The sequence below is a fragment of the Amphiura filiformis genome, chromosome 9 (genome assembly GCF_039555335.1).
Source record: "Amphiura filiformis chromosome 9, Afil_fr2py, whole genome shotgun sequence".
NCBI classification, from domain to species: Eukaryota; Metazoa; Echinodermata; class Ophiuroidea; order Amphilepidida; family Amphiuridae; genus Amphiura; species Amphiura filiformis.
The window spans coordinates 9,360,296-9,375,988 of NC_092636.1; the positions used below are offsets into that span (position 1 = coordinate 9,360,296).

Genomic DNA, 15,693 nt, shown 5'->3' on the forward strand with positions numbered 1-15,693 from the left:
TTAGTTGGCTTCTCAAGATCACAGTGAATACTCAGTGTAGATTGGATAAGCAGTGGTGGAGCAACTCTTTTAACTTACTTTTTGATGTTGAATTTCAGAAATCGGCTCAGCAAGACAAACTCTTGGCAAGACAGAAGAAAGACAAACATGAGCTGTTCAGATTGCTGGGACAAATGCAGCAGAAGAAAGAGAAGCGTATGATGAAAGGAAAGTAAAACTCTTCAAAATACTAACAGTGTATACGCCACAGCTTACGATACAGAATTTGTCAAATTACTGGGACTAACATTAACAATGTATAAGCGACAGCTTATAATCCAGACTTTACGGTAACACAAGAGAAAGGGGACCCAAGAAAGGGAAATCAACGTCCCTTTGAAGATAAATTTAAATTTATCTTCAAAGGGACAAATTAAACAGAGATATTCTGTATAAAACAGTTTGCTTCATAAATTGATAAAGTAACATAAATAGGTCAATGCGATCATAATATTGTAAATTTGGTATGTTTCACACAATATTTAGCCTCGCAATTTGAAACATATTATTTTCTCCACTTTAATTTCACTTCATTTTTTTAGTTACTGATCTGTGTGTGTTTTTTAAAGATTCTTGTTCAAACTTCACCATGGAGTATACAATCATCATCATGACATTGACAGATATTTTTTTCAAGGAAGTTGAGATTGATTGTCAGATGTTGAATTACATATGGTGGAGAAGATAAGGCCCAAAAAAAAGGGTTTGTCTCAAAGCTCACGAGTGGTTTGAAAACAAATGCGAAATGCGGATTTTCGCTGAATTTTTCCGGAAAAAACTTAATAAACATTTTTTTTGGAAATAAAAAATTCTGCATTCTTTTTTTTTTCAAATCGCACGATTTTACAAATGCGCGCGCAAGCTTTGAGACAAACTTTTTCTTTTTGCCTTGGCAATATCAGTATCACCCCAGGTATTGTGCTATTCCAGTTGAAATCCATACACCCGCTATGGAAGACATGACCTTAATGTGTAACACAAGGAGTGTGAATTTCAAAATGAAAAACCTGAACGGGTAATTCAGGGCTGTCAACTTTTTGGAATTGCTTGGCGTGAGACAGAGGCGTACCAGGATTTGCCGACTCCAATGTTCATTTTGTACCATGATTATTTGAGCCACGGCGCTCGAGACAGTGAAAAGCGGGGGTGGGGGGGGTTAGGAGTAACAAATTATTCATGACGATGCGTGAGATTTTACTCATTTTGCGGGAGATTTACTACCTAGGCGTGAGATTATACTACCTTGGCGTGAGACCGTGAGAAAGTGCCCCAATGCGTGAGACTCACGGCCAATGCGTGAGAGTTGACAGCCCTGGGTAATTCGATTTGAAATTCACACTCCCTGTGTGGTAGATTCAGGGTGGTCTTAACCCTTGAATTATGGACACTTTTGGGCCTCATAACTGCTAAATTATTGGTCTAAAGATAGGCTTTTGATAGAAGTAGATGGCGTACTCTTGTGAAGACCACAGCAGCGCAATCCTGCGCCATCTGACCCAGAGAGAGAGAGAGAGAGAAAGAATATAAAAGTATACATTTTTAGAATGGCAAAGACTTGCTTAATTTGTCTGTGGTCAAATTTTGGTCAAAATGCTCACTTTTGGAGAAAATACAAAAAAAATAAAAAATCGTAACTAGATATTTTTAACTAGTTTTTAAAAATTAATAAAAAAAACATTTTTTTAAGTTAACCGAAAAGTTTGATGGGATTTTCTCCAAAAATGAGCATTTTGGCCCAAATTTGACCTCACAGACAAATTAAGCAAGTCTTTGCCATTCTAAATATGTACACTTTTATATATGTTAGACCAACAATTAAGCAGTTATGAGGCCCAAAAGTTTCCATAATTCCAGGGTTTTTCCCATCAGAAATGAGCTGTTCCAGTTAAAATCCATACACCCCCTATGGAAGACATGACCTTAATCTCCCACACAGGGAGTGTGAATTTCAAATGAGGTTACCTGAATGGATGACTTCATCCGAAATCTACACCCCCTTTGTGGGAGATTTAGAACATGTCTTCCATAAGTGGTGTATGCTTGATTTCAGTTGGAATGGCCAAATAGCATAATGTATACCTATCATGTCAGGAATGATGTTCACATGCACAATAGGGAAACAAAAAGATTATCTATAGTTTAAAAAAATGCATATCATGTTATTTGAATCATGATTAATTTGTAACTGATGCTGCCCCTTGAAATGTCTGTAACACTTTAGTAATTGAAGAAATTGTATTATAAAAGATGACAAGATCGAGACAAATATGTGAAGTGTTGCATTTTTTCAATGTCGAGTGATTGTATAACCTTGTTAGAGCTGTGTAAGTAATAAGAATAAATCTTGGTGATTCAGCATTAGTACCAGCACATTTCAATAATATTTAGTCCCCTGCCACTGAGATGCATCAGAATCATTTCGCTTCAACAGGATGTGACTGTAGCAAACCTCCTTTCAGCAGTTGGCTTGTAATTATCCGCTAACAGTTCCCTATTATACCTGGAAGGGGTAAGATGGGTGTGCATACTGCCAGCGACAGGGGCCATTGTCGGCAAAGTGTTTGGTATGGCATCACATGTCACAGCATAAGTCGCTCGTAAACAACATTGGGCTATTCCAGATGTATTCCGCACCCCCTATCGAAGACACTTCCGAATTCGGGGCTAAATTGACAGCTGGAATTCACATGTCAGGAAAACCCCATGGAAGACCCTGCCAGAATTGTGGTAATATGGCCAGCCGGAATTCAAGTAAATGTAAATGTCTTCCATAGGGTTCCAGCTGGAATTAGAACATTTTTTCAGTTTCCAGCCAGAATTCAAGTAAATTGTAAATGTCATTCATAGGTTAATCGAGATGGCGACCATAAGTGAAGATCCTGCCGGAATTGGAGCATTTTTGACCATTTTCCAGCCGGAATATTAAGAAATATGAATGTCTTCCAGGCATAGGCACATCATGGCCTTTCACAATCCCCACTCTTGTTTTTTTTTGTTAATTTTAGCAACCGGAATTTCACCTAATCTCAATGTCTTCCATACCCTCCAGCCGGAATCTGTGTTAAAAATGACTGCTGGAATTCTAGACACATCTCAATTTCAGCTGGAATTGTATTTTTTTAAATGTCTTCCATAAGGGGGTGCGGAATACATCTGGAATAGCCCATTTGGGAAGTGGACCCTTCAAAATTTACAATGCATCATTACTTGAGATGCTTGAGATGCTTCATACATTTTGTAGTTCTAAACAAAATTGAAATGGGATACAAGAGTTCTGATCCTGCCAACGGTTTTTAATTTCTTTTCAAGGAGGGGAGGGGAGGGGAGTCCTATTAACCAACCATTCTCTTTCCCTAGAGAAGTCCTTTTCAGAGGGCTGAGCTTTCAGAACTCTAGTGAGTGCCATCTTCAGAGCAACCTTCAGTTGCCATGGCGAGTGCCATCGAGCAACCTTCAGTTGCTCTGAAGATGGCACTTGCTAGAGTTCCAAAAGCTCAGCTCTCTGAAAAAGACTTCTCTAGGGAAAGATTAAATCTTACTCATGTTTACTGACCTAGAGTACCAAGTAATTTCAAATCCAACCATTAGGCCTAATTGGTTCCAAAACTTGATTCTTGTGACAGACAGGTTAATGAGAGGTTCTACAACACTAGTAATATTTAACATGTTATCATTAATTTATTCTGTCCTATATTTCAACATGACAATTATTTCACATGTTTATAAAACAAGACACATTATATTTTGGTTTGCATAATTATCAAATCGTATACCTGTATATCAATAATAGATCAGCTTTAAAATAATTCACCCATGGTAAATTGCATAGATTTCTCTGATACAAGCATTTTGGTTTAAAGCATCTCCATTGTCATATATAAAACAAACAAATTTGTGATTACATTCAGGAATAACTTACAGCAGGCCCGTAACCAGGATTTATTTGGGGGGGTGCTGATTTTGAAAAAGTGTGACTTTTTTTCTTCAAAATTTGGACCTTTTTGGACCGGGGTGCAGATTTTGAAAAAGTGGATTTTTTTCTCCAAAATTTGACCAAAAAGGCATAAAAAAAACCAAATTTTTCGTTCGTTACGCTCGCAAATAGGACTTTTTGGGATCGGACCCCAGCCCCCTGGTTACAGGCCTGACTTGCAGTAGTAGACTATACCAAGGGCCCAGCACAACACTGCTTTCATCTCCATACTTGGCGAAAATGAGATTTTGGTACCAAATTTTCCAAAAATAATAGGCTTTCCAGTGGCAACAAAGACTTTTGTCTATTTTCAGCCCAATAAAGCTAAAGCAAAAAAACATAACCATATAATAATACAAATGCCTAATGGCCAAAATGTAGATGGGGATGTGTTGCATCGAGCCCTCAATACTGTTTGATATTGATATTGCCACACAGCTCGGAATCGGCGGGAATTGTTAGGCTTTAACCACCACACCGAAAAGTAGACCCACAATACATTAAGAATGATATAGTTGATCTGTCTGGTCTATATTGTGCATGCTAAAGAAAGTAGATAAAGTATAGGACATTGAATTAATAATCCGTGATACTTCTGGCGAGATATCAGAACTCAATTCTCAAAATAAAATATATTGATATTAATCTGTGATGTTATAAAGCCAGCCGATTACGAGCTGATCAAACGATAGAATTGGGAATGTTCAAATTGTTAGTATTTCTATTAATTAAAAAAAAAAGGACAAAATATGTAATTTTACCATTCAAACAAGGTATGATGATGACGGTTGAGTCCAAGACAACAACCTATGACATAAGCATTGTTATAATTTAGTTTTTTCTTTTGACAGTCTGTATATGCTTGTGCCCTTTTAAAACATGCAGAAAACAATTGTTTTTGAAATTTTTCACTAATACAAAGGAATGTATTGTAATATTTAAGGGCTGGGGTATGAACGTTTGGACAGTATTTATTTTGGGACATCGGAGCACATCAGACATATCGAATTGCATTCTGAATACGAAGAATGTCATTCTGATATCAAATAATTTTGATTTTTGAAATTAAGTAATTTAATACACATTTTATGGCAAATCATTAAAATTGATATTTTTGATATTTAACAGTACTTGAAGTAAACTTTATAAATCTGATGATTTATACTTAAAGTGTATGTAGGTGGGATGAAAAGCCGACGATCAATTGAAAATTTTGACCTTTTCATTATTGAAGATATGGATTTTTTTCCCAAAACACCAAAAAAAATTAGGTCTTTTTGGGAAAAAATCCATATCTTCAATATGAAAGGTTAAAATTTTCAATTGACCGTCGGCTTTTCCTCCCTGCTACATTTACTTTAAGAATATATCATTAGATTTACATAATTTACTTCGAGGACTGTTATATATCAAATTTTTATAATTTGTCATAAAATTTGTATTATATTGTGATTTTCAAAAATGAAAATTATTTGATATCAGAAAGACATGCTTCAGATTCAGAATGCAATTCGATAGGTCCGAGGTGCTCTCATGTCCCACAAAAATACTGTCGAAACGCAATAAACGCTCATTTTAGATCCCTTAAGTGACCCATCATGTTGATATATTATATTCGGGAGAATGCACTGTACCACAGTAGATTGCAAATATTGGACCATGCAACCATCCCCTGAGATTAGGAAACATAATGTAGCATAATAATTATTGATCTATTCGCTGTAGAAGTGACGTAAGGCTACCATAACAATAAATGAATACAATTTATGAATAGATAGCCCTGCCTTCAACGTTTACACGGTACCTATACAATGAACCATAGATGTCAAAGAAATGCAAATCACTCGCACCTGTCAGATTAGTATCTTTGAAAAGAGCGGTATTGTATTCAAGCTATTATACGAGGGGCAGTCAGTATGTTTTAAGAGTTGACTCGTGACGTCATTTGTGGATCGTTTTCATGGCATTTCTCAATGATCACATAAACACTGTACCTTTGTCTTTCAAACAACACATGTAAAAATTCTATCACACACATGATTACGTAACAGCATTAGCATAAAACCAATGGTCTAGAGTCACCTGGTGAAATTGAGGCGTTTTCGTTAAGGGAAATAAGAGGCTGAAATGAGGTATTGTTGTATTTTCTATATTTTCTCGGGAATTAAAGAATGGAGAATGCTGCCTTTTGGAACAGTAATAGAACACAAACTACCAGTTCATTAAACCATGTTTGTTGGGCTGTAAAGGTTTTAGTTTATTAAAAATGCGTGGCCAAATATGTCTTATTTTTGACAAAAACAAGGCTTTTCTTTCTTTAAAAATCTTGATATTGCCAAAAAAAGCAAACATGGAAATTTAAATTTTTTTGCCAGTTCTGTTGACTAATCTCCAAACATTTAAACGGAGTCTCCCTAGAAAATATTTGAATCTGTGATTAAAATATAACTGTTATTGTACCATTGTTACATTTATACAAAAAGTAGTGGTACAAAGAGAGAGGGCATAGTTTGAATGAGAAATTGATTTTTAAAACTTTTCTGTTCATTTCAGGTTGAGATCATCCATAAAAATTCATATGAATATTTAAATTACAATTTTCATAGCATTTTCTAATATATTAGGTCCTATTTACATGGAATTTAGCAATTTTCGTGCATTTCCACCATGTTGTATCGGTCATCCCACCTGCGCATGCGCAGATTGTTGTTTCATTTGCACCAGTTATCATCGCACTGAGTACCAGGTCTCACACGTGACCAGTCATTATATTTTAGTCTGTTTCATTTTGGAGATAATTAATGTCATTTGTAAGAACTGCTTTTTCATTTTCGCCATTTTTGCAGAATAATTTTGCTTCCATTCAAGCCCTAAAGTTGTTGAAGTTTCCAGACGTCCCATTTCCACCAAAGTTTATTGGCAAGTCTCATATTTTACCAAATGCAAACGGAGGACCTAGTGTTTATTCCTGCCCAAAACTAGCCATATGCACCTTGTACTTCTGCTGTTTTTGGACATTGTAAACACATGTTTTTTCTGTAAATTAAAAAGCCCGCCTTTTTGTGTGATTTGGCAGTGTCCCTAGTATATTGATTTTATGCTAATGCTGTTACATAATCATGTGTATGATTTAATTTTACATGTGTTGATTGAAAGACAAAGGTACAGTGTTTATGTAATCATTGAGAAATACCATGAAAACAATCCACATATGACGTCACAAGTCAACTCTTAAAACATACTGACTGCCCCTCGTATGATACATACACAGGTAATGAGTGCAACCTGTTGTAGTGCAGGGCGAGTGCAGTGCAGTTAATCCGGTTATTACGTCACTTCTACAGCGAATTGCTTAGAGCACATCTACAACACAACTACTGGATAGTGTAAAATTATCAAGTCCCTAAAGTAATAATAACACATGTACAAAAACTACTGGTTACTTCAAATATGTGTGAAACAAATAATAAGAAATTTTGATATTTTAGATGGTCTGTACCATACTAGAAATTTTCAATTGAATGAACACAGCCTGACAATTTTTCGTGTGCACTGCACGATGTACGCCGGCGTGTGCGACTGTGCATGCATACCGTGGAAGTGAATTTAACTTCATGCCAACTCACTTGTGATGGTTAGTATTTTGATTATTGTATCCAAGGTGATGCGTTTGCGTTGCAGTTTGAAATACACGATATACAATCACGGTTGGATCGAGCACAGTTGTTGAAAGCTGTGTTCAATCAAAATTTTTAGTAAAGTAGAAAACACTTGTCAATAAAGGCACATATTGATGTAAGCATCTGTGTATAAAACAACACTAATCTATTCTAAGCCAATTTAATTATAATACAATGAAGGAATTATATAACCACACTTCAAAAAAGAACAAAAATCAAACTACAAAAGTACGTCAGGTGAGTGCAATATAGTTGAGTCAACTATTTTTAGAAGGGTTTTTTGTGTTTTAATTGGCTTAGATATTGTTTTTGAACTTTTAATTTATTATTGCTTCTAAGACTTGTGAAATAGCTTAAAATGTGTGCATTTATCTATATTTTAATAATCCATTCATAACTCAATTTTACCAAAAATGGTGCATACTACTATATCACACTCACCCAGTGAAATGTTTTTAAAAAAGGTACGCAAGTTGAATGAACTATTACAAATATAAAACATACAGGTTTAATCAAGTAATTCAGGATTAATTAACAATAGGCCTACTCAAGAGCCACTTGCAGGCCCATGGGTATGAGAGACTATGGGCCCTCATTAATGAAATTAACAGTAAATGGTTCGGTTTGACTTAACTTCGATTTATAGGCAGTGAAGAAAGATGGCCTAAAGTTTCAAGCGCCATTCGGGGCCCCTAGGTGTGAAAATCTAAGGGTCATTGTCAACCTTCACTGGCAATGGGTCTGAGGGCCCATATTAGGCCAAAAAATTGTTTGCTTGCCCTTCAGTGGGATTTTTGGGGTGGGTCGGTCGGATGACTCGCTACAGTATAGGCATGTAGGCAATAAACATTGGTCATGTGGAAAGATACATCAATACTTCACTTCAGACCTTCAATACGCAAGATACACCATAGAAATGGATTCAATTAAAATGACTGCATACTTACAGGCATAAGACATCAAGATTATTGGAAATGTTGATGCAGGAATGGACAGTTATAATGAGTTTACAGTAATGATTTTCTTCTTAAGAAAAATGTTGTTGGCCAAATGTAGCTTTGAAATGAAATTTAGACACAGAAAAAGTAATAAAAATCATTAAAATTATTATAAAGTAAAAAAACCATTATACCCTGATTTTGGCCAATTTTGGGTCGGTCGGTGGAGGGCAAGTGAACAATTTTTTTGGTCTTATTTTAACACTGTATACAACTATGAATAACTTCAATTAAATCAATAAGATTCAAACATAACAAGAAAAATAATTTGTCACTATCTTTCTTGGTTCAAACATTAACACCATTCAAAGGATGAAATAAATGCCTATGACAATATATGTCTTTGAAAATTAATAGAATTAGACTCATAGAACACATACTGTACAGTAAAAATGTGAAAAAAAATTAAGTAAAAAACATGGTCATTTGAAAATTGCTTCATAGGAATGATAATCATCAAAATGAGAAGTACCAATAACCTTTGTTATGTAAATTGAAAGACAGCTAATTTGCATATCAGACATTTTTTTGATAGACAAATCCAGAAGTAATCCCAATATTCTTAGACTTTTGCATTCTACTTTGCATATTTGAGATTCCGTCAACAACTTCTCCCCGTGGAGTGTACAACTGCACCAATGTGTCAAATATTTGCCACTTTGCAGCAAAATTACTGTATTTATCGCAAATACGCACATCAAACTATACAGGGTGCACAACTTATAAGTTCACCCTAAATACTTTTTGAAATAAATCAAACAATATTTGACGAAATGCAAACTTGTAAAAAGACATGTGTAGCCTTATTTGTTTGACACCTATGCGGTCAGTCATAATGGTTCATTATGTAAAAAAAGAGACCGTTTCAAACTGTTAAAAGTTGCATCCGAGTCCATTCGCTACTTGCAGGTTCGCCATTATGCACTATGTGGGGAGAGCCTCGAACTGGCAGCATACATGAATGGGAATTGAACTAGTCATAACGCTCTGTGTAAGGTTACATAATTCTTCTTTTCATGTATGCTGCCAGTTCGAGGCTCTCCCCGCACATAGTGCATAATGGCGGAACCGTGCAAGTAGCGAATAGGAGTCAACTCTCAAACAATAAAGCAGGCCAGGCCAGGCCAGGCCAGGCCTATTCATGTGTTTGTCAAAGAAAACCTGACTGCTATGGGCTCAGGTGCAACTTTTAAAACGGCCTCTTACATAATTAACCATTGTGATTGAACGCAATGATGTGTAAAGCTATAAATTGGTTCACAGGGGTAAAACAAATAGGGTTATATATATCATTTTACATTTCGTAAAATATTTTTTGACTTACTTTTAAAATTAGGGGGGGAACTTAGAAGTTGTGCACCCTGTCTGTATATGCAACATGACCCACTCAGACCAAAGTTGGAAATTTTGAAAATTATGTTATTTACATTTCTAACTTGCTCAGTACATACCTGTACTGATTTTGATGTCACCCATTACCACATCCAAGCGGGCATACTTTTGTATATCTCAATTTCATTATTGCCAACTTTAGTCTGATTGGATTAGATCATGTCATATAATTCTGACCTTTCTACCAGGCCTTTATATAACTTTGATGAATTAAAATACAATGTACAGGTTTAACCAATTAAAAACACACCGTAAAAGCTTTGATATAAACTTGAATTGAAGTCATTAAAGGAGTATTTCGTGATCCTAGCTAGCACCCTCTTTTTCTCAAAATTTTAGTTGATTCCGATTTTGCGTTTGCGAGTTATGCATGATTATGTGTATTACACTGCTCCATAGACAATGTGTTGTAATTTCGTTCTGGTATACCAGAACGAAATTAAAATTTCACAATATCTTTGCTAAACGAATTAATCTGCAAGAAACTTTTCGTACATAAACATTATGTAGCTAGAGGTTTCCAGTGGTATAAAAATCTAAAAGTGGGGGGGGGGATGATGGTGTGGATCACGAAATGCCCTTTTAAGATCCTTACAGGCTGTACAATAATTAGCTGCCATGAGTAGCTAGTTAGAGGGCATAAAAGAGTAAAATAGAAGAGTAAAAAAGACAAAATGGCGATTGAAGACCAGGATTAAAGATGTGGTCATACTATATAACCGCATGATGAGCGCTTGTTATAATAACTTATAAAGTTGTAACTTAAAAAAAGGTGTGGTATGAAGATGCTGCTTTGTGTTACCAGAAAAAGAATTTCTTGTCTGAAAATTTTGATACCCGCATTTTTTTTTTTTTTTTTTTATATGGACACAAGGCCTTGCGTTTCTGAGCTCACAATATGAGCTTGTTGTTCCATCCATAAATTACTTTTCTATGAAAAATCCAAAAAAACCATGTCATGTAATTATTAGACTGTCTTGTAGGTTTAAGGTTCTCATTAGTGGGTTTTTACCATGTTAAAAACCATATTATGTTTACCATGAACTAACTTCTTTAAAAGTTTTCTAAAAAGAAAAAATATTGGATATGATCAGTAATCATGATCAGTAATATAGTGACAGCAGTTGTATACATTATTTATGAACATATTGTTTTAAGGCAAAAACAAACCAATTTTGTTTCCTGTCTGAAAAGCAAAATACAATGTTGGCTGCATACAATTAAAAGTACCACATATTTGCTGCTAATAACAGGTATGTTTCAATCACTGATACGTTTGTGAAGATTATCATTCATCCAGGTAGTAAATAATAAATTATTTTGAACTACAATCTAGGCAACTTTTACCGCCAGAAGATCAGTCGGGCTGATGATGCGTTCAGGATAGAACGTGAAAATTTCCCACTCAAAAACGTAAGTCCAGTTGCCTAGATTGTAGTTCAAAATAATTTATTTCAATCACTGATCAAAGTCTGTTAGTGGAAAAGTAGCATTGCAGGACTAAAAGTAGCATTGCAGGACTAAAACTAGCATTGCAGGACTTTTCCTCAGGACAGGAATGGAAAATCATCTTTATAAGATAAATTATCTGTCTTGATAAAAGTAACTCAGCCTCAATATATATATGCATGGATGCTTGGCTGCATTTGATGAATTTCTAAGAAGTTCCTGGTTCAACTGATTTCACTAGTTTGGAGTTCTTCTCTTTGAAAACAAAAATCTTCTCACTGGTTAATAAGTTACCAATACTATGTTGTTCAAGCCATGCAAGAAACTGCCGCTGGAAAAGCACTTATATTATGGAAGTATCTCACTAACTGTTCTGAGTATATCTTGACACAATTTGAAGGCCTTTGGTGCATCAAAGTCCTGGTAAACTTCTCCTGTGGTCCGATTGGTTCCATCTTCTGGATACCGAGCTCTGATAGCATCACATCTCAGTTGCACCAGCTGATTGATGGAATTCCTCAGTACTTCTTCCCTCTTCTTTGTAAGTTGGTTTTGACATGCTACTGCAAGAAGATGGTGTAAATTATGACTCATACTTTGACTTCCATCGAAGTAAAAAATTAGAGCCTTCAGAGCCTTTTCAGCAACTTGTTGAATCATCAACGCTGTCCATGCTTGTGAAACACTGACTTTCTTCTTTCTATATTCTTTTGCTGCTGTAAAATCTTCTTCTGCTTGTCGATACCACAGCTTTGCTTTCTTGAGATCTGGTCTTCTGTTAGTGAATGAATGTGGGAAGAACTGTGAACGACCAGAGCCCTGAGGACTGCTTGTCTGAAAATGTTGATGAAATTCTTGATGGTAACGTTGCTCTTTCGCTTTATCTCTGGTTATATCTTCATTCCATTTTGAATAGGTTTCCTCAAATGACACAGAAGATTCATTGTTCACTCTTTTAATTTCTTGTTGGAGGAACTGAAATGCTTTTCGTAGCCAATGCAATCTGATGTAGATTTTTATCAGGATGCCATGTACGGTATAGGCGGCGAAGACATTCATTCCTTTCAGCTTCGGGTAGCATCATAGCTTCTTTAACTTCCCTCCTTATAGTGGCCTTCGCTGTCTCAAAATTAGATTTGTGTTTGCCAGACACATTTGACCTACTATTTCTGCCACCACCTCCACTAGTGCTACTACTATGAAAGCTTTCGACAACACTAACTTCATCGCTTTCTGAAGACTCAATCTCTTCTCTTGGTCTTCGAAACATGAAAAGCTCAACCACACTCACAACTTTGGGACTACTTTCACCTATGTCTATCTTGTACTTACGAAGAAAGCTGGTTGACTCCTCTGCACTATCATCTATCATTGGCAGACGCTCTAAAATTAAGGCATACACATAGCATTCACCTTCATCGACAAAGAGCTGCTTATAAACTGCAATGTCCCCAGGATTAAACTTGTTTGACATGCTGTCATCTAAAAGGCACAAGATATCACTAGGAACAATAGATCCAGGACGTTCTTGAGTAGATGAATGATCTTTGGCAAGGTTTTCATATGTTGGAATATTGCAATCAGCAAGAAATGTGTTTTTCAATGTGCTTGATGGAAGTGGAAGTACCTGACTTAAGTACTGAATGTGGAGTGTATCCAGGTTCAATTCACATATGCGGTTGAGACCTCGCGCTAGTGGGAGGAAAAATACTGAGCCACTTACTTCCAACATGATCGGACACATCAGTATGTGACAAATGCAGTATTAACTGGTCTTGGTTTTGTGTCAAGATTACTTCACGAGGTAAGTTTCTCTCACCAACAAGCTTTCCATTGCTGTCATAGAATCCTGTCTTCAGTTCCTGAACACAAAAGATGTTGCTAAAATCACCCAACTTGGCAATATTAACCTTTTGCTCTCGACCTGGAACTTCTTCTGTTTGATGCTGAACAAGACGTAGCAGAATGTCCTGGATATCTTGGCAGTTTATAATAGACTGTATTTGACTGACTAGTGGACACTTAGAAGAACCACAGGGAATGTTGGTATCCATAGGCTTCTCGTATGTAGTGATCTTTTTAGGTTGCAGATTTTGTGGTAGTAACTGAATCAATCTTTCTTCCGTTTGAGCAGGTGACATCCTTGCCTGGTGGGTTAGCAGCTGCTTCAAAGGCATAATATACTCAGTATCTGGCGATAAGGGTAGTTCTCTTGCTTCTGACTCATTAAGATCAGTGTAGTGTAGATTTGTTGACAAAGTTAGCTTATCACCTTTTGTAGGAAGATACAGCTTGGTAACTGATATAGGACACCGTCCTTCAGTTGACTGTAGCAGATCAAACAAGCAACTGGCAGCACAGTGAGCTTTCTGTCGTTCATTGGTCATCATCTTCTTGTCTTTACACTCTTCTTTAATACTTTCCAAAACCATAGCCAACTGATCAAATGTCACTTCTTCCTGAGCCCCCAAAGTCTTTAACACATCATCATACTGTCCAAGTTTCCTTGGAGCCTTGTATATGTATGGTTTTAATAGATTCTCAGTTGTTTTGGCTATTTCAAACACCAGCTGATTGGCTTTCACCAGGATAGTTCCTTCTTCCACCAAACATACCGTGAATCTTGCAACTCTCTCTTAATTTCATCTGCATTGCATGCTATATTTTCCTTCAGGTAATCCATCAAGGCATCTAGAGTTCTGATCAAGATTGATCTCACAGGTGCAATGGAGTCCTCTTTGTCATAGGCATTGTGTTTTACCATCAGGTTACATACATTGCGCATGTGTTGTAGTACCTTGCCGACAGGAGGTTCACCTGCTATTCCTAATCTCTGTTGAATGATCTTATTTTTTGGAACAACTGATGTTGGGAGAAGTGGAGCAGCTGACCAAACAAGATCTATGTGACATTCAGGAACACTGTCTCTAAAGCAGACAAACTTGTTACTGAAGTTCCCTCTGTTATTTGGAGTAACTGGGGTGAACTGAGGATGGATCTGCTTTCTTTCCTCATCTATCATTGCAGATGGAATGAACCTAATGGTAGAAATCTTGTCGAAGGTGTTTTCGTCATAGGTGGATGAGTTATTTCTGAATGCAGACAGAAGTATCATGGATGTTGCTTTTAAGTCCTGGTATTGCTTCCTGTTCCTTATTGTTTGACTTGAGGTTTCTATATCTTTTGCCAATTTGATACAAAGATCATCTGTTACTCTGTCCTGCAAGCCAATGCTAACCAGAAAGCTCAGCCACATCTGTGTACGGAATTCTTTCGGAAGAAACCGCCTGGACTCCATCATTTTTGCAAACACTGGATTGTTGATGTCGAAGTAGTATGCTGCTTCATGCAACTGTTCATCTTCATTTGGAATGAATTTGATTGTTTTGAGGATGTCACATATCCTATCTGTGTCTTCTGGTGTTGCATATTTTGGTAGAAGCGTATCTCTGATGAACTTGATATGCAGAACAGCAGTGGATTGAGGAAGTTCGTGCAGGTGCGGAAATACATAGGTGTTATAGATGTACATTGCATCAACACAAGTTATTCCAAGGCGTTGATAGAGGCCTGTAAAGTTGTTATCGTATTCTAGAAATATGCATCCTTCTTTTTTCATCCGTTCGTCAAAATTCACACCTGGTATGGTAAGTGTCTTTTGAAGTGTGTAGCAATGTTGAAACTGATGAATGCTCACACGGCATTGTGACTTTGCCACACGGAACAAGGGAAGATGTCTTAAGGTGTCCAAGTAAATTTCAGGCAAGATTGTAGCATTTTGAAAATACCACAGTAATGTGCTGCATTCTTCAGGCGCAAGTCTTCCAGTTAGATCTGTCTTTTTCTGATAGATCATATAGGAAAGTACTGACAAAACATCATGTTTCAGGAGTGGTGTGGCTAGAAATCTACGCAATATATGGTGAAGTTTTGGTAGTAGCAGTGACTTGGATGTAGCCATTTTGCTCACATCAACTATTGGACAACCAAGGCTTCTCAGTGCATTTGATACTTCACCCCATTCAGTACTATTATGGCAATCCAGGAACAGAATGGATTTTGCCATCTTTAGGGACACCAGCTGCCCCTCTATCGTTGGAATAATTGGCCAATCTGTCAATGCTTTCAATTCACTGTCTGAGTCATGTCGGCACAGGAATTC

The 15,693-nt window shown here is 36.6% G+C and overlaps 1 protein-coding gene across 1 annotated transcript in view; it reads left to right on the forward strand.

Moving 5' to 3' along the window:
• Window positions 1-363, forward strand: part of LOC140160601 (ribosome biogenesis protein BMS1 homolog) — a 41,670-nt gene extending 41,307 nt beyond the window's left edge. Inside the window, exon 25 of the mRNA XM_072183843.1 lies at window positions 99-363. Coding sequence (XP_072039944.1) covers window positions 99-215 — 117 coding nt within the window. The 3' untranslated portion in view covers window positions 216-363. The remainder of the gene's footprint in view (window positions 1-98) is intronic.
• Window positions 364-15,693: the final 15,330 nt, after the last annotated feature.